The sequence below is a fragment of the Entelurus aequoreus genome, linkage group LG18 (assembly GCF_033978785.1).
Source record: "Entelurus aequoreus isolate RoL-2023_Sb linkage group LG18, RoL_Eaeq_v1.1, whole genome shotgun sequence".
In the NCBI taxonomy this organism is placed as follows: domain Eukaryota; kingdom Metazoa; phylum Chordata; class Actinopteri; order Syngnathiformes; family Syngnathidae; genus Entelurus; species Entelurus aequoreus.
The window spans coordinates 44,295,611-44,316,288 of record NC_084748.1 but is presented as its reverse complement, the minus strand read 5'-3'; the positions used below and the strand labels follow the sequence as shown (position 1 = coordinate 44,316,288).

The 20,678-nt window shown below is 38.3% G+C and overlaps 1 protein-coding gene across 2 annotated transcripts in view; it reads left to right on the top strand.

Annotated features, from left to right (window-relative positions):
- polq (polymerase (DNA directed), theta) overlaps positions 1-20,678 on the top strand; it is a 73,890-nt gene that overhangs the window by 36,327 nt on the left and 16,885 nt on the right. For both annotated transcript variants that reach the window (XM_062027211.1, XM_062027212.1), the window contains 8 exons: positions 1-294; positions 4,316-5,339; positions 5,409-5,519; positions 8,682-8,878; positions 11,160-11,367; positions 11,436-11,629; positions 19,050-19,178; positions 19,235-19,409. The exon at positions 1-294 is cut by the window's left edge and continues 877 nt beyond it. In XM_062027211.1, coding sequence (XP_061883195.1) covers positions 1-294; positions 4,316-5,339; positions 5,409-5,519; positions 8,682-8,878; positions 11,160-11,367; positions 11,436-11,629; positions 19,050-19,178; positions 19,235-19,409 — 2,332 coding nt within the window. The remainder of the gene's footprint in view (positions 295-4,315; positions 5,340-5,408; positions 5,520-8,681; positions 8,879-11,159; positions 11,368-11,435; positions 11,630-19,049; positions 19,179-19,234; positions 19,410-20,678) is intronic.

Below are 20,678 nucleotides of genomic sequence, written 5' to 3'. Positions count from 1 at the left end.
GGAGATGGAGTGCAGCCAGACGCCAGGCGGCCAGAAGAGACGTTTGGCGACAGCTTTGAATTGGACACGCAAACCGAAAGAATGATTGTTGTCCAGCCGGGATTAGAACACGATGTAAAACATCAGCAGGATTTAAATGAAGCTGGTCATGAGGAAATGGTAGATGCAGTTGTGGAGCAGAAGGACCAAGGCGAGGGAAGAACCAGACCTGAAGCAAAGGACAATGCATGCCCACGGCTCAATGTCTCTCTGACAGACAGTCAGATGGATCACATCCTGGAGACCAGTCATCAGGTGAGTAATGATCGTGACAACAAGACACACGTGTGTATATATCACATACAAGGTAACACCATTGCATGTGAGCTACAGGGCTAACCATAGACCTCCCTATAAGTAGACGCAGCATCGAGCGCTACTGCCGACTGCCGCTGGCGAGACGCGGGGCCGCCATCTTGGAGTGGTGATCCGCTCCACCCAGTGCAATTCATTTGGCAGGACCAATGAACTGTCAGCCCATTTAATTCATCTTACCTCACTGAATACCACTGATTTTCACGCGTTTTTTTGTCATACGTGTAGCTATGATAAAGGACACATGTTTTGGCGTGTTTTATTATTCATAGTTTGCTTAACAGTAATAGAATATTCTTATATGCTATAAGTGACCAGACGTCCGAGATCAAAACTGAGTATATAATCCCAGAGAAGGGGGGAAAAAAAAGTCAGCTATTTTTAAGTTGAAGAAACAATATGATGAGGTTATATATACATGCGTATATCCTACATAAACAATGTATGAATACATTAGATATCTTATATACTGTATCTCTGTTGCTGCAGCAGCAGAGAGTTTATTCTGTCTTGACACTTTGTATTGATATTTTGTATTACATTTTTCCCTTAAATGATAATGTTTACAGTGATGGTTTTTTATGTATTTTTTATGTATAATAATAATAATAATAATACCTGGGATTTATATAGCGCTTTTTTAAGTACCCAAAGTCGCTTTACATGTTAAAAACAACAATGTATGTCGCTTTGGATAAAAGTGTCTGCCAAATACTTAAACATAAACATATATAAACACCTGAAAGTCTTTATATCAGCTAAAACCACCAATCTGTTTCACTGGATTTAGAAGAAAACAAAATTCTGTCTCACAATCTTTATCTTCATCATTTATTTCATCTTTATGTTATTCAAGTATGACATTTTTAAATTGAATTAATTTAATTGACAAGCAATTCTATTATGGTCATACTGTTGTTTGCTAGCGGCTACGATTTCAGTACTATTGAAGATCTTTGCTCCTACTCAACTCTGTGGTAATATTCTTTTCACAAAATACAACCAATAGTACGTTAATGTTAAATCTCATTTGTGAAAAGTAATCCCCCGATTCCTATTTTCAACAGCCCGCTCATTTGAGCAGGAAAACGCTGAACACCACTGTTACGCATATTTGTAACAGTTTTCTACCTGTCAACTGTCAGTTTAGGCTGCTTTCCGGCTCCTCGTCACCACTTCCAAATGGCGGCCGAATTTCTCGCGTCACAGCAGCCAATGCTGCGTCTACTTATAAGATGTCTATGGTGCTAACAATACAGCAACATCATGCTAGGTTAGCATATTTGCAGAAGACAAGCAAAAGCACAGCTACCACATCTGTAGTAACAACTCGCATGTCCTCTGCATTTTTTCAAAAAGCAGTTTTTGTCCTCTTTGTAATGCCCAAAAATAATAATAAGAATTCATTCAATTTATAAGGGCCTTTCAAAAAACCAAAAACAAGGACACTTTACAATATGCAGATGAAATAATGTTACATTATTGAATGGAGACGAGTCAAACACTAGTGCCAGGCGGAATACGGCGATTCAGGCTGAAGTTTGTCCCTTTTGATTGCCCACCAGCTCATTGATTGGCTATCTGGCACAACATGGCAACGATTGACAGCACACAGCAGCTGACCAGTCGGCAGTCAGATGCGAGATAAGAGACTGTTATATAATATGAATCACAAACAAATTAAAGGAGTCTAGTGCTCCACTCAAAGGTATTTATGTTGTTGACCAAGACTTACGCTAAGAGAATAAGGGCATACAGTCTGGCAGCGCAATGGCATATGTATCAGTCTTTTGTTCCAGCGAAAATGGTTTGATTCCCAGCCAGAATACGCAAGGTAAACATTTCAGGGGAACTTGCCTATTATTTAAAATCCCTACATAAGACATGAACACATACCTTTTTCTTTTTTTTACGCATTCCAAGTTGTTAAATACAGCAAGTGGCTAACAATGCAGCTAATGGGAGTACACTATTCCGCCCGTATATCCCTCTAAAAAAACTGCCAACAATACTCCATTTACATGTCGTAACCTAAAAATTAACTAAGTATTAGCAATAGTATTGTCAGGTTCAAACACCGATGACATCTATTAAACAGACAAGAAGCAAGGAATTAAACAGAGACAGGATGCAATTTGGCTCATGAGGAGAAACATCTGGGCTGTACTCTTGTACAGTCTTCCACCACGCTTTGCCAACAGAGTTGCACGCCTCCTCTTTTATTTGGACTTTCCCTGATTACTTAGCAACAGCTGTTTCTAAGGGGAGAGGGGGTCGTAAAAAGCTGTTTCACTCGGTCACAAAACAGTTCAAAGAAAAGATGCCTGGAGCTTGCGTCAGGTCCTGCTTCCTCTCCGCTTTGTAGATCTCGGGTCAAGACAAGATCTTCCTGTGGATCACAATAGATCAAAGAAACCGACACCTTCATGTCGCTTCTCATCGTACACAGTGGAGTTTTACAAGCCTTTTGCTTGGTAAGATCAACGACTGCTTTTGTCTCCTCGCTGGGAACTCATGGAAACAGAAAGTTTTGTGATAACTTACATACAATTATTCTGACAAGTATTTTAATTGCTAACGCAGACAAACTCTTTCTAGCGGTGCCGTGATAACAGAGAGCTAACTAGCTTATGCGGCTATATTGACATATTTGCTGCATAGCCTCCAAGTTAATTCTAGATTATAGATCATGCTTCTCACCTGGACAGTAGAAGGTTGTGGACATAAACCGACAAGTTGGTCAACTTTGACATCCAACTTAGACCTGGAAATGGCGAGAAAGACACGAAAAAAAATCTATTTTTTAAGCCTGCGTGAGGATCATGATTAATTTGTCATGTAAAGGGGAATATATAAACATCACATCAGTCTTTATCCCAGTGAGAGCAGACATTGTACAGTAAGTGATTGTTTTATTATGTTCACAGTTTGTATATCTTGTTTAGCACTTAGCAGTACTGCTACATGATGCACACACCTTCTAAAACTTGTAGATCATCCTCTTTATATTCAGGCTCAAAAATAGAGGTTTTTGGATCATCATTTGTCCCAAAGTAGTCTTTGTTGTCTCTCATCAAGTCTGCCATGATTAGTAGTGGTGGTGTTGTTGAAGGGAAAAGCAAACGCTGTAATGAGCAAAATACGTAAATATGACATATTATGAATGTTAGCACATTACATATATACTTAAAAGGATGTAAATAAAACCGTTATGAAGTGTGTTTGGGTGTTTTTTATAACGTAATAGAGCGACTTGCATTAGCTCCATCATTAGCTGACTTTTGCTAGCGTTTATTTACGATTTGGGTCTTACGTAAGGATTGTGAAAATGTTCTAAAATGTGCAGCTCCTCTTTAAACTAAATTCTGATGCATTGCAATTTTGAAAATCAAAGTAATTTATTGATTAGTTAATTTATTGATCAATTTGTTTCCCATTCATATCACTCTGAAACTTCCATCTAATCCCATTGTGAGTTCAAACCCCGGCCGAGTCATACCAAAGACTATAAAAATGGGACCCATTACCTCCCTGCTTGGCACTCAGCATCAAGGGTTGGAATTGGGGGTTAAATCACCAAAAATGATTCCCGGGCGTGGCCACCTCTGCTGCTCACTGCTCCCCTCACCTCCCAGGGGCTGCTCAAGGGTGATGGGTCAAATGCAGAGAAAAATTCGCCACATCTAGTGTGTGACACAATCATTGGTACTTTAACTTTTTAACTTAACATGAGCCAATTTCACGCCAATCTGTAGCTGACTGACAGATACTTGGCAGAGCTCCATGCATGGTTTTAAGATGTGTAGAGAAGCCTACACGTATGCACAGGGCATGGTCATATAGTGCTTCTAGGTCCACAAGGGGGGAAGGTTTGTTTTCGGCGTGATGTCCAAAATTTCGGACACATTGATACAAAGGGACTAAAAAGTCAATTTAAAGGCAAATTCTGATGTTTCCGCAGGATTCTTCTCCTGATGAAGGTAACAATGAAGGCGCCAATGCCGCCGAGGACAACCCAAACCGAAGCAGCAGCTTTTTGTTCGACAGTCTGTATGAGAACTCGCCGAGCCCACGCCAAACCCCGCCGGACCCACCGGTGGACGAGGAGACGGGATGTGGGCGCCCCCTGCTGTCTACGCAGGAGCGACGCCGCAGCGAGCTCCTCGTCAACCAGCAGGCGGAGAAGCACGAGGCCATCCAGTGGGGCGAGTCCTCCTTCAACCTGTCGGAGTGGGGCGACTCTATGCTGGTGGGCGAGCACTTTTTAGAGAGGCAGGAGGGCGGCCATCTTGAAGGCGACGAGGAGCGAGCCGGGCCACAAAGCGAAGCTCAAGATGAAGTTTCACTGCAAAGTGGAGACCATGGAACGGATGTCCGTGTTGCACCTGAGAGCAGCTTTGATTGCAGTCCGGGTCTGCAGGAGATCTTTGACCGCTGGCCTAGTATGTCTGATCAGCCTGTGCAGAACATCACATCAGACCTCAAAGGCACTACCGACCATGCTGGTCCCATGCAGGTGGCAATCACTGACGACCCTGAGAGGGACTCTGCAGGACCACAACCATCAATAGAGAGGCCTGACTCTGCTGGTGACCTCGTACCTCCCACTCAGGAGACCCCGCCCGTGACGCCCAGAATAAAACTAACCACGACCTCCATCCAGTCGCCTCTCGCCATCCCGCCATTCAACCAGTCGACTCCTTCAAACCTCCGCCGGGGGGGACCTCCTAAGTCTCCGCCATCTGACAACGCCACCCGGCCGCAACCTCTTTGCGAGAACACGCCGCCGGACTCCTACGGGGGCTTCTCTCTGCAGCTCTCCCAGGACGCCTTCTCCATCATCGACGTGTCGAGCAACCGGCGGCTCTTCGACGCCTTCGTGGAGGAGTGGAAAACGAAAGAGCGATTCTCTCTGGCTTTGGCCTGGGAGAGGAAGGAGCGCCCGCAGGCGCCAGACGGGGAAATTGGAGGGAAACATAAGAAAGGTGATCAATGCAGAGGCATTTGCTGGCAGGGAAATATGATTAACGTGTTTTGTCCTTTTGTGTAAACAGCTGACGGATTTCCAGTAAGAGGCAGTGATGGATCGGTGCTGGTTGGACTGTCTGTCTGCTGGGGAGCAAGAGACGCTTACTACATATCCTTTCAGCGAGAGCAGAACCAAGGTACACATATACACACTAAGGGCCCTATTTACAAAACCCAAAACCAGTGAAGTTAGCACTAGAGATGTCCGATAAATGCTTTAAAATGTAATATCGGAAATTATCGGTATCGGTTTCAACCTCCCGATTTTCCCGGGAGACTCCCGAATTTCAGTGTCCCTCCCGAAAGTCTCCCGGGGCAACCATTCTCCCGATTTCCACCCGGACAACAATATTGGGCGTGTGCCTTAAAGGCACTGCCTCTAGCGTCCTCTACAACCTGTCGTCACGTCCGCTTTTCGTCCATACAAACAGCGTGCCGACCAAGTCACATAACATTTGCGGCTTTTAAACACACATAAGTGAATGCAAGGCATACTTGATCAATAGCCATACAGGTCACACTGAGGGTGGCCGTATAAACAACTTTAAAGGCCTACTGAAATGAATTTTTTTTATTTAAACGGGGATAGCAGATCCATTCTATGTGTCATACTTGATCATTTCGCGATATTGCCATATTTTTGCTGAAAGGATTTAGTAGAGAACAACGACGATAAAGATCGCAACTTTTGGTATCTGATAAAAAAAAGCCTTGCCCCTACCGGAAGTAGCGTGACGTAGTCAGTTGATAGCCTCCTCATAGTTTCATATTGTTTTCAATGCAGCTAGAACGATTCGGACCGAGAAAGCGACGATTACCCCACTCATTTGAGCGAGGATGAAAGATTCGTGGATGAGGAACGTTAGAGTTAAGGACTAGAATGCAGTGCAAGACATCTTTTTTCGCTCTGACCGTAACTTAGGTACAAGCTGGCTCATTGGATTCCACACTCTCTCCTTTTTCTATTGTGGATCACGGATTTGTATTTTAAACCACCTCGGATACTATATCCTCTTGAAAATGAGAGTCGAGAACGCGAAATGGACATTCACAGTGACTTTTATCTCCACGACAAATCATCGACGAAACACTTTAGCTACGGAGCTAACGTGATAGCATCGTGCTTAACTGCATATAGAAACAAAATAAATAAATCCCCGACTGGAAGGATGGACAGAAGATCAACAATACTATTAAACCAGGGACATGTAAATACACGGTTAATGCTTTCCAGCCTGGTGAAGCTTAGAAATGCTGTTGCTAACGACGCCATTGAAGCTAACTTAGCTACGGAGCTAACGTGATAGCATCGTGCTTAACTGCATATAGAAACAAAATAAATAAATCCCTGACTGGAAGGATAGACAGACGATCAACAATACTATTAAACCAGGGACATGTAAATACACGGTTAATAACTTCCAGCTTGGTGAAGCTTAAAAATGCTGTTGCTAACGACGCCATTGAAGCTAACATAGTATAACGGGACCTCACAGAGCTATGATAAAAACATTAGCGCTCCACCTACGCCAGCCAGCCCTCATCTGCTCATCAACACCCGTGCTCACCTGCGTTCCAGCGATCGACGGAAGGACGAAGGACTTCACCACGATCATCCGTGCGGTCGGTGGCTAGCGTCGGCTAGCGCGTCTGCTATCTGAGTCAAAGTCTTCCTGGTTGTGTTGCTGTAGTCTGCCGCTAATACACCGATCCCACCTACAACTTTTTTCTTTGCAGTCTTCATTGTTCATCAAACAAATTGCAAAAGATTCACCAACACAGATGTCCAGAATACTGTGGAATTATGAGATGAAAACAGAGCTATTTTGTATTGTATTCAATGGGGTACCGATACTTCTGTTTCACTGGTTACGTCACGCGCATACGTCATCATCCAAAGACGTTTTCAACCGGAAGTTTAGCGGGAAATTTAAAATTGCACTTTATAAGTTAACCCGGCCGTATTGGCATGTGTTGCAATGTTAAGATTTCATCATTGATATATAAACTATCAGACTGCGTGGTCGGTAGTAGTGGCTTTCAGTAGGCCTTTAACACCGTTACAAATATGCGCCACACTGTGAACCCACACCAAACAAGAATGACAAACACATTTCGGGAGAACATCCGCACCGTAACACAACATAAACACAACAGAACAAATACCCAGAACCCCTTGCAGCACTAACTCTTCCGGGACACTACAATATACACCCTCCCCCCATATCCCGAATTCGGAGGTCAAGGTTGGCAAGTATGCTCTAGTATACTCTGGACTGAAGCTGTGTGCCTTCATTGTTTTTGTAGCTGTTGTTTTGAGGCATGTTTAAAAAAAAAAAAAATAATGCACCTTGTGAAAGTCAAAGTATGGTATTTCCCATAGTTATAGTGGGTATCAGGATTATCTCAGGGAGAGCATGTCCCAAATTCCAAGCTGCTGTTTTGAGGCATGTTAAAAAAAATAATGCACTTTGTGACTTCAATAATAAATATGGCAGTGCAATGTTGGCACTTTTTTCCATAACTTGAGTTGAAGTTGTTCTCTTATTTTGGAAAACCTTGTTTTTGATTGATTGATTGAAACTTGTATTAGTGGATTGCACAGTACAGTACATATTCCGTACAATTGACCACTAAATGGTAACACCCGAATAAGTTTTTCAACTTGTTTAAGTCGGGGTCCACGTTAATCAATTCATGGTAAAGTTACATTGTTTAATGCATCCAGCGGGGCATCACGACAAAATTAGGCATAATAATGTGTTAATTCCACGACTGTATATATCGGTATCGGTTGATATCGGAATCGGTAATTAAGAGTTGGACAATATCGGAATATCGGATATCGGCAAAAAAGTCATTATCGGACATCTGTAGTTAGCACGTTGTGTAAATGGTAAATAAAAACAGAATACAATGATTTGCAAATACTTTTCAACTTATATTCAATTGAATAGACTGCAAATACGAGATACTTAACGTTTAAACTGGTAAACTTTATTTTTTTGCATATATTAGCTCATTTGGAATTTGATGCCTGCAACTTGTTTCAAAAAAGCTGGCACCATTGGCAAAAAAGACTGAGAAAGTTGAGGAATGCTCATCAAACACTTACTTGGAACATCCCACAGGTGAACGGGCTAATTGGGAACAGGTGGGTGCCATGATTGGGTATAAAGCAGCTGCCATGAAATGCTCACCGTTACAAGCTCATGCATGTTTTTTTTTCTTCATTTAAAGTATTTTAGGAAACCTTAATTGAAATCCGATTAATTGTCCGGCTCCTTATTGCTTCTCAGGTTTGAGTTTGAGCCTGGCCCCTCCCGCCCTAGATGAGAGTTTGTCAGTAGGCGAGAGGCTCGCACACGTGCAGGCCGGTCTCAGCGGGCCAGCCGCTGGAGGGAGGGTGGTGGTCACCTATGACATCATCCAGGTGTACAAGATGCTGGTGTTGAGCTGCGGCATCAGCTTGGAGGGAAGATGTGAAGACCCCAAGGTGAGAGAGTTGTGCTATTTAGGATATTAGTGGAATATTAACATGATCTTTTTTTAATCCTAGATCCATAAAATGTAGATAAACGTAGTGGCAATGTCTCATTTGCTGTCTTTTGACCTCTCAATCAGAACAAAAAGGCTCAATAGAGATTAGAAAGAATAGTTTGGATCAAGTTTTACATCGTTGACAAGATCCACCTCATGCAAACTTTATTGTTTTTAATATATATATTCTATATATATATATATATATATATATATATATATATATATATATATATATATATATATTTAATATTTCTTTTTGTAAAAATTAACAATAATTGACTATTATTGTTGCCAAATAGTGAGGCGTGTGTCTTTCACTTTAAAGGAAAAATGCATTTATTTTAAATAATGTTGCCCATCATCCTCAATCCCTTATGTGAGAGATGTCTTACCCTTTTGTGTGCATTCTAAATGGTGGAAAACTGCTAGTATGAGGCGGAAAACAGTGCAGGTGTATTGGATTAATCAGGGTATCCGCACAGTCTTAAAAAGTCTTAAATCCAACTATTCGAATTTTAAAAAATATCATAAAAGGTCTTAAATACGACTTTGAAAGGTCTTAAAAATATATTTACATTACTTTTGTTTCAAACCTCCATAAACTTCAGTCTTGCTTTTAAATGTTTGGATTTTTGAGGACGCTGTAACGTAACTACAAAATTTAACTTTTTAAATTTAATGACAAAAAAGTAAAAAACGTCCATCCATATAAACATACACACAATGTATATACATTATATATATTTATACAGTTGTGTAATTAGTTTACTGATATAGATATTAGATATATGTGTAACGTAATTAAATAAGTATCCAGTGAATGACGGCACTCACAGAGGCTTATTTAGCGCGGTTCAAATGTTTGTAAACCCAAAAGTTCATAAATAGAGAGGTTTGTAAATCGTTGGTTCCACTGTACATACTTACAGTATATACAGTCGTGGTCAAAAGTTTACATACACTTGTAAAGAACATAACGTCATGGTTGTCTTGAGTTTCCAATAATTTTGACAACTGACGGTAGGCTTGGTGTTCCTGGGATTAAAGACCTCACCTTTTCTCCTCCAAACATATTGGTGGGTATTATGGCCAAACAGCTCAATTTTTGTTTCATTCTGACCACAGAACTTTCCTCCAGAAGGTCTTATCTTTGTCCATGTGATGTCAGATGAAACAAAAATGGAGCTGTTTGGCCACAATACCCACCAATATGTTTGGAGGAGTAAAGGTGAGGCCTTTAATCCCAGGAACAATTCTTCAGGACAACCTAAAATCATCAGCCCGGAGGTTGGGTCTTGGGCGCAAACACACGTCAAAGGTGGTAAAAGAATGGCTAAATCAGGCTAGAAAGAAGGTTTTAGAATGGCCTTCCCAAAGTCCTGACTTAAATGTGTGGACAATGCTGAAGAAACAAGTCCATGTCAGAAAACCAACACATTTAGCTGAGCTGCACCAATTTTGTCAAGAGGAGTGGTCAAAAATTCAAGCAGAAGCTTGTGGATGGCTACCAAAAGCGCCTTATTGCAGTGAAACTTGCCAAGGAACATGTAAGCAAATATTAACATTGCTGTATGTATACTTTTGACCCAGCACATTTTCTCACATTTTCAGTTGACCCATAATAAATTCAGAAAACAACCAAACTTTATGAATGTTTTTTGTGACAATCAAGTATGTGCTCCAATCACTCTAAAAAATAAATAAGAGTTGTAGAAATGATTGGAAACTCAAGACAGCCATGACATTATGTTCTTTACAAGTGTATGTAAACTTTTGACCACGACTGTATACAAAATGATGTTGGCGCTTTTCGAATGTTTTATTAGGGCTTTATAGCTGAAATAGATCAAATTCTCATTACCTGCACTGTTAGCTGCCTCTTACTAGCAGTTTTTTTTACTATTTAGGAAGCAAAAATAAGGGAAGGATGTGTGTTGTTGTCTCAAATAAAGATTGTGGCTGATGAAAGAAGTGCAGATCCCCTTTAAAGGGCACATGTTCTGGAAAACTGATGGTTTGATTGTGTGGCCTAGTCAGTGTTATTGGATGCAGATAGTCACGTGATCACATCAGCTCCCAGCCAAAGTTGACTCACTAATTGGAATAATATTCAGACTTTTTTAGCTGTTCCTGTTGGGGCTCTAGATCTCTGCTCAGAACAGGACTGTGAGTAGAGGGTTTGAAGTGTCCCAAACCACTTCCTGTCCTCACGTGTGTTGATGGGCTGCCTCCAGGTGGCGTGCTGGCTGCTGGACCCTGGCAGTGAGGAGAGGACCCTGCCCAACATGGTCACCGTCTATTGTCCGGACGCGCTCCCCCTGTTGGACGGGCTGGGGAACGCCCACGCGTACTGTCCTCGCGTGAGGGCGGCCACCGCCAGCGTGCTCGTGTACGCCGTCATGAACCATCTCAGAGTTCTGCTCGACAAGGACGGCATGCTAGGTAGGAAAAAAATTATCAGGCCTGTTCGTAGTTTTTGTACATGTGGTATCCTGTTCCCGCACGTGCAGACTCCTTCACGAGCGTGGAGATGCCTTGCCAAGTGTGTCTGGCGCTGCTGGAACTCAACGGCGTGGGCTTCAGCGTCGATGAGTGCGACAGACAGAAACAGGTGATGCAAGCCAAGCTGGTGGCGCTGGAAAGTCGAGCGTACGAGCTGGCGGGGCACGGCTTCTCCCTCACCTGCATCGACGACATAGCACAGGTGAGACCTTTGTTTTCGGTCCATCTGTCGGACTGGCATTTTGAAGCAGGAGCTCAGAACATTCAGGCACAATCTCCCAATCCATTTAAAGTTACCCTATTTTCGGGACTGTAGAGTGCACTGGTATACAAGCCGCGCCCACTACATTTTAGAAGAAAAAAAACTAAATGTTTCCATATATTAGCCGCACTGTAAGTAATACAGTAATATAATATAATACAATTAATATAATATATTATAATATAATATATATAGGCTATAATTATAATATATAGAATATAATTATATAATATAATATATATTATATATATATATTATATTATATACATATACATATATATATATATATATATATATAATTATAATAAATAATAAATATGTATATATTATGATATATATAATATATATATATAATATATATATATATTATAATATGATATTTAATATATATATCATATAATAAAATATAATAAAAAACAAAATGTTTCCATATATTAGCCGCACTGTAAGTAATACAGTAATATAATATAATACAATTAATATAATATATTATAATATAATATATATAGGGTATAATTATAATATATAGAATATAATTATATAATATAATATATATAATATATATATATATTATATACATATACATATATATATATATAATTATAATAAATAATAAATATGTATATATTATATGATATATATATAATATATATATATAATATGTATATATATATTATATATTATATGATATGTAATATATACATCATATAATACAGGGGTGGGCAATTAATTTTTACCGGGGGCCGCATGAGCAACCCGAGCACTGCTGGAGGGCCACACCGACAATATTTCAATTAAATTTTGCTTAAATTATTTTTGATATACCGTAAGATAAAAAATTATAATATTGTCATTTAACCTAACTTATCTTTATACAAAAGCAGATGGCTTTTGATGGTTTTATTTTTAACACTTTCTTACACAACACTTCCTGATGTATAATACCATGCAAAAATTTATATTTCTGTCACTTTGTCCTGCATCCTCTTTGTTGTGAACGTAGCACGCCTGTAAGGTGATTGGCGAAGAAGGAGGAAGCGTTGCTGTTGCGTAAATGAGGAGTGAGGATATGTGCGTGTGGAAAGAACGAGATAAGTTGAGCTGTGTTAGTATAGCTTGCTCAATAAAAGTTTAAAAAGAGCGTCAGACTTGGTGTGCACTTCTTCTGGACGCTACAATTGATGTCAGAAGTGAGATGAAATGCCTCCCAGTTCGCCTTGCCATCAAACCTGGGAGTCTTCATTGAGGGCGGAATTCCCCCATGGCAAGCAGCTTGAGCTGCACCTGTAGACACTCTCTCTCTCTCTCTCTCTCTCTCTCTCTCTCTCTTTCTCTCTCTCTCTCTCTCTCTCTCTCTCTCTCTCTCTCTCTCTCTCTCTCTCTCTCTCTCTCTCTCTCTCTCTCTCTCTCTCTGTAGACACTGCCTCTCTCCTTCCTTTCTCTCTCTCTCTCTCTCTCTCTCTCTCTCTGCGGCGAGCTCCTCACGTGGCACGTACCTGTCGATGACGTAGCAGGCTGCGCACACAATTAAGCAGTGCAGTATGCACAAAGTTTTACTTCTGCCACCAATTGTAGCGTCCAGAAGAAGTGCACCCCAAGTCTGACGCTCTTTTTAAACTTTTATTGAGCAAGCTATACTTACACAGCTCAACTTATCTCGTTCCTTCCACACGCACATATCCTCACTCCTCATTTACGCAACTCAAGAAGACAACAACTTCAGCAGGTCGTTACACTATATTCTTTAAACACAGCAACGTGTGTACCACAAATAAGCACACGGCTTTACCTTTACTTGGCAGTCCATGTCTTGTTGAAAACACGCCATTCGTCATCACCTTTTCTTTTTTTAGCGTCTCGGGGATAACCGGGCGGACCGCCCATAAATCACACTTTTCAAAATAAAAGCAGCACAGTTGTATTGCACGCACGACATAGATGTTTTTTTTAATTTATTTTGTAATTTGTGGTTGCCGCTGCGCGCACGAGCATACGTCCACACGGAAGTCATACAAATAACGCTTTTCAAAACAAAAGCAGCACCGTTGTATTGCACACTCGAGATAGATACTTTTTTAAATGTATTTTGTAATTTATGATTGGCCTCACGCGGGCCGGACAGGGACGTACAAAGGGCCGGATGCGGCCCGCGGGCCGCAGAATGCCCAGGTCTGATATAATATATATATATTATATTATATAATTAATAATAAATATTATTTATTATTAATTATAAATATAATAATACTATTTATTATATTATATATAATATATTATATATAATATAATTATAATATAATATAATAATATATAATACACATAAGTCGCAGATATATACGTGTGAAATGAGTTATTTACACAGAAATATTCTGTAAATGTTTATTTGCATACCTTAATTGCTTCCTAACTACTGTCTCATGGCAGTAAAGCGTCTGATCAAACAAAACAGAAGTCATGGTCATGGACCCGCTAGTTGCGGAAGCTGGCTCTCCAATCAGCTAAACAGACTCACACTAGAAAAAGTCAGTGTTCAAAAACAAGGAAAAAAAATACAAAAATGAGGGGTATTTTATTTGAACTAAGCAAAATTATCAGTCAATAGAACAAGAAAATTTGGCTTGTCAAGACTTTCCAAAACAAATAAAATTAGCTAACCTCAATTAACCCAAAAATACTTTAAAATAAATATATTCTCACTAATAACAAGTGTACTACTATATGAGTATGTATTTTCTATTGTTTCATTGAAAATGAAACAGCAAAGTCCATTTGGCTGTCATCTGTTTTTTTTCATGCTTGAAATAAGAATTGATTACTTTAAAAAAGTAGTTTTATACCTGTGAGTGTTGATGACACAGCTTTGCAACAGTTGATATTCTAGTTTCAAGCATGTTTTACTCAATATAGGTCATCAAATCTCAGCAAGAAGCTGTAATATCTTACTGAGATCATTTAGGACCAAAACCCTTAAAACAAGTAAAACACTCTAACATAAAATCTGCTTAGTGAGAAGAATTCTCTTATCAGACAGAAAATAAGCATATATCACCCTTATTTGAGATGTGAAGTGAAGTGAATTACATTTATATAGCGCTTTTTCTCAAGTGACTCAAAGCGCTTTACATAGTGAAACCCAATATCTAAGTTACATTCAAACCAGTGTGGGTGGCACTGGGAGCAGGTGGGTAAAGTGTCTTGCCCAAGGACACAACGGCAGTGACTAGGATGGCGGAAGCGGGGATCGAACCTGCAACCCTCAAGTTGCTGGCACGGCCGCTCTACCAACCGAGCTATACCGCCCCAGTGCAATAACTCCACGGTGACGTTTTGGTGAATTTACTGAGGAATTTGTGAAACTGAAGCAACACAAAAATAATGCCATTGTAAGTTAATAATACTAGCACAGACAATCGTAAACGTGTTAGGGTATTAGCTAATGCTAACGACGTTAGCGTGATTACATTACGATAGCACGTACAAATATGCGTGAAAACACTCCTACAGACATCACACATGGGACGCTTTAGTAAGTAAGAATTGTTTTAGTTATATTGTAAAACTTACAAATGTTGCTTGGAGTGATGAATGAAGAAACCATACGAGTAAAAACGCTATGGACAGTAAGACGGAACGGCACTTGTTGAAAGCTCAGTCCAAACAGAAGCGCAATGCAGCGCCTGCAGTGAGCGAACTCGTGCCAAAAGATGCCGACATAGCGCATGTTTTTTTTTTTTAACTATTTGAATTATGGCCATCAGCGAAGAAAAAGCTACAGTTTTATATGCCGCAAGGTTCAAAGCGTAGAAAAAGAAAGTCGAATTATCGCAATGAAAGTTAAAAAAAAGTGAAATTTTTAATGCTTTTATGAGAATTTTTGTGGGATTTTTTTTTAACTGTCTTTGCTCAAAAATAATAACGAATCCAAATCAATGTTGTTATGAATTATTGCGCTATTTAATGCTCCAATTAGTTCACATCAAATGTTCCACTTTGAAAGAAATTTGGAGGAAAATATAGCATATTTTGTGTTTTTGCCATAAAAAATGTTTTCTATGACAAAAACTGCATAAAACAAACAAAAAACATAGAAAAATTGTAAAAACTTATAAGTGATGAAAATATCTGGGGCCGTACTTATCAAGCTTCTTAGAGTGCCATTTTACACTTAAGTCCTGAGAATTTGCTAAATTTAGTCCTACTCTCAAATTTAAGAATAAAAGCTTTTTATCAACGTTCTTAAGTCTAAGAATCACTCCTACTCTCCACGATATTTAAGAGACCTTCAGAGGTGTCTTAAGTGGTTAGGAGTTGCCAGCAGGGGATGGCACTGAGGCGAGAGAGACGTGCGCGAACATTCAGGGAGCGGAACGATGTTCTGGATTTGTTTGATGACGAGCAGCTGATCAAACAGTATCGTTTAGACAGAGCGGGTATTATTTTTGTCACAGATTGAATACTTTTCGATTCCATGTTGATTTCTGCATGTGGCTGCAGGGGGCTAGTATATATAGAGCCACCCACACCAGTTTCAAATTAGTTGCCTAATTAATGAATTGGAAAGAAAATGTTATGACAGTAGCGTATGTGTGTGGCCGTGAGGTGAGTGACGTCAGTGAGTGTGTGGGCGATAGAAGAGAGGGAGCGGTAGCGTGAGTGCCGGCGGGGACTAGTTTGTTTTGTATTATTTTGTAGTTTATTGTCAAAATATACACTCCCATTGTCCACTTAAATATTTCCAAGATATTTCTTTATTCTTAGACAACGGATTCTCTTCCGTGATTGGTCATTTCTATGGACACAGAAATGACGTCACCTAAAATTCCATTTACGGCACATAGTAATGTCGTAATTCAGCTCTGAGTGTGACACTTAAGATTCAGTCCTACACTTCGCTGAAAGTGTGAGTAAGACGCTTGATAACTAACTTTTAAGTGCAGCTTTCAGCGAAGAATTTATTTACTCTTAAGTCAACTCTTAGCAGACTTCTTAGGAGTAATTCTGAGAAGCTTGATAAGTACGGCCCCTGTTGTTTAGCTGAGATTTAAGTGTTGAAAGTGAAAAAAAACAATGTATTACTTTTAACACCTTTTAGAGAATTTCAATTGATATTTTTTTTCTTTAACGCCTTTTAGAGAATTTTAATAGATGTTTTTAAGCTGCCATTGTTAAAAAAAAACAAAAAAAACTCAAAATCAATGTTATGAAATATTGACCTATTTAAGTCTCCCTTTATTCACATCAAATATTCCATCCATCCATCCATCCATTTTCTACCGCTTATTCCCTTCGGGGTCGCGGGGGGCGCTGGAGCCTATCTCAGCTACAATCAAGCACTTTGAAAAAAATGTTGGCGAACATATTGCATTTTTTGTGTTTTTGCCATAAAAAACAAGTTTTCTATGACATAAATGGCATAAAACAAACAAAAAAAGAAAAATTGATTAAGACTTATAATCAAGGGTTAGATCTGAAGTTGATCTAAAAATTTAAGTTATGAAAGTTTTTAAAAAAGTGAATTTTTTTATGCTTTTGTGAGAATTTTAGTGTCAGGTTTTTTAACTTTTTTTGCTCAAAAATAATAATTAATCAATGTTATGAATTATTGACCTATTTAAGGCTCCCATTACTTCACATCAAATGTTCCACTTTGAAAGAAATTTGGAGTAAAATATTGAATTTTTTGTGTTTTTGCCATGAACAATAAGTTTTCTTTGACAAAAACAGCATAAAACAAACATAAAACATAGAAAAATTGTAAAAACTTATAATCGATAAAAAAATCTGAAGTTTAGCTGAGATTTAAGTATTTAAAAGTAAAAAAAAACAATGTATTACTTTTGTTTAACACCTTTTAGAGAATTTTAATAGATTTTTGTTATTATTTAACACCTCTTTAGATAATTTTTTTTAGATTTTTTTAAGCTGTCATTGTTTAAAAAAAAGAATAAAAATTAATGTTATGAATTATTGACCTATTTAAGTCTCCAATTAGTTCACATTAAATATTCCACTTTGAGTTTGAGTTTATTTGGAACATGCAAGCATACAACATGATACATCACAATTTCCAGTTTCTCTTTTCAACATGTTCGAAAAGGAGTAGGAAGAAGCAGAGCTTATTTAATCCTATCCCTTTTCTTTACCTAACAGTTGCTAAAACTTTTTGTTCACTTCCTGTTCACAATTTATTCACAATAAACTCCATAAATAATCACAATAAAAATAAATAAATAATAGTAATAATTGAATAATAATAATTGGTGAAGTAAGTCATATTTCATATGACGAGATAAGATTACTTTAAGAACTTTGAAAAAAATGTTGGGGAAAATATTTAATTTTTTGTGTTTTTGCCATAAAGAATAAGTTTTCTATGACAAAAAATGGCATAAAACAAGCAAAAAATTAAAATAAATTGATGAAGACTTATAATCAACGGTTAGATCTGAAGTTGATCTAAAGTTTTAAGTAATGAAAGATTTTTTTTTAAAGTGACATTTTTAGTGTTTTTATGAGAATTTTATTGGGATTTTGTTTTTGCTCAAAAATAATAATGAATCCAAATCAATGTTGTTATGAATTATTGACCTATTAAAGGCTTCAATTACTTCACATCAAATATTACACTTTGAAAGAAATGTTGGGGAAAATATAGAATTTTTTGTGTTTTTGCCATAAAAAATAAGTTTTCTATGACAAAAACAGCATAAAACAAACAAAAAACATAGAAAATTTAGATTTTTCTTTTACAATCAACGGGTAAAACTGAAGGAGATGGAAGATTGAAAGCTAAAAAAAATATTTTTTGGGGAAAATACTGTATATTTTGTGTTTTTGCCATAAAAACTAAGTTTTAAAATTAAAAACCAATAATCGAAGCATAAGTTGAGCTTTAAGTGTTGAAAGTAAAAAAACATAAACAATGTATGACTTAATTTTAACACTTTAGAGAATTTTATTGTTTGTTTTTTTAACTGTCATTGTTCAAAAATAATAATGAATCAAAATCAAAGTTATGAATTATTGACCTATTTAAGTCTCCAATTACGTCACATTAAATATTCCACTTTGAAAAAAATGTTAGGGAAAATATTGCATTTTTGTGTTTTTGCCATAAAAAGTTAGTTTTCTATGACAAAATGGCATAAAACATAATAAATACAACTTTATATCAAAGTTGATCTAGAGTTTAAAAAAATAGATCCATATTACTTATTTTCAACTTTTAAATTTGAGCCCTAAAGATTAAAAACAATCTATATTTTGTTAGTTTTGAAAATGAAAAATATCCAAAGGCTTGTTTGATATCTTCAGTGGAAAAAGTGAGGACGCCCCTGCTCATGTGCGCCGACTCCTGTAGGTTCTGTTCTTGGAGCTCCACCTGCCTCCAAACGGTGACACGGGGGCACCCAGGAGCAAGAAGACCCTGGGCTACACCCGCAGAGGCCGCGGCAGAGTCCGGCTGGGAAAGCAGTTCAGCACCACCAAGGTGAGCCGCTCCCTGACGCCCACTTCCTGTTTTTAAAGTGACCGACATGTCGTCAGGATGTTCTGGAGAAGCTCCGCCCTTTGCACCCGCTCCCTGGCGTGATCCTGGAGTGGAGGAGGATCACCAACGCCTTGACTAAAGTGGTGTTCCCGCTGCAGAGAGAGAAGCAGCGCCACACCACACTGGCCATGGACAGGATCTACCCCGTGGCCCAGACACACACGGCTACAGGTACACCACCCAATGTTACGCATTCAGGCTCGTCAGACTTTATTATGGGCCTGCTGCCACGCTAGCGCCCATTCACGCACTGCAAAGGTGACCAGGTAAGAAGAAATACCAAAATGGACTCTTTGTAGGTGTAAACAAACAAAATTAGCAAAAAAAACTAGCACAATACATTAGCATGCTAATATAAGATATGTTAGCATACTTCCAATATGGTGCCAAGTATTAAAGTGATTATTTTTTAGGTTTAAGCATGAAAAAATAGCTAAAAAGCTAGCATAAGATGTTAGCATGCTAGTATTAAAAGACATTATTCTACTTCCAATATGGCGGCAAGTATTAAAAATGATGATTTTTAGGTTTAAGCATACTAAATTAGCTGAAAAGCTAGCATAAAACATGTAGCATACTTCCAAGATGGCACCAAGTAGCAAAAATCATATTTTATTTTTTAGGTTTAAACATTCAAAATTAGCTGAAAAGCTAGCATAAAACCTTAGCATGTTATTGTAAGAGACTGTAGCATACTTCCAAGATAGCACCATGTATCAAAAATCATGATTTTTTTTGGGGGTGGGGGTTTAAATATATAAAATTAGCTGAAAAGCTAGCATAAAACCTTAGCATGTTAATGTAAGAGACTGTAGCATACTTCCAAGATAGCACCATGTATCAAAAATCATGATTTGTTTTTTGGGGGGGGGGGTTAAATATATAAAATTAGCTGAAAAGCTAGCATAAAACCTTAGCATGCTAATGTAAGAGACTGTAGCATTCTTCTAAGATGGCACCAGGTATCAAAAATTATGTTTTTATTTTTTAGGTTTAAACATACAAAATCAGCTGAAAAGGTAGCATAAAAGCTTAGCATGCTAAAGTAAAAGACTGTAGCATACTTCCAAGATAGCACCAGGTATCAAAAATTATGTTTTTATTTTTTAGGTTTAAACATACAAAATCAGCTGAAAAGGTAGCATAAAAGCTTCGCATGCTAAAGTAAAAGACTGTAGCATACTTCCAAGATAGCACCAAGTATCAAAAAGTGTGCTAACGGTTAATGTGCGTTATATTTAAATCAAAAATTTTTATACCGAAATATAGTGATTTTTGTTAAAAGTATGCTAACTTTTCTTATATTATCATCGTTAGCCTGTTAGTGTTTTATGCTAGCTTTTTAGCAAATGTTGTTTTAAACCTAAAAATCATAATATTTTGATACTTGCCGCCATCTTGGAAGTATGCTAAAGTCTCTTATAATAGCATACTGACATT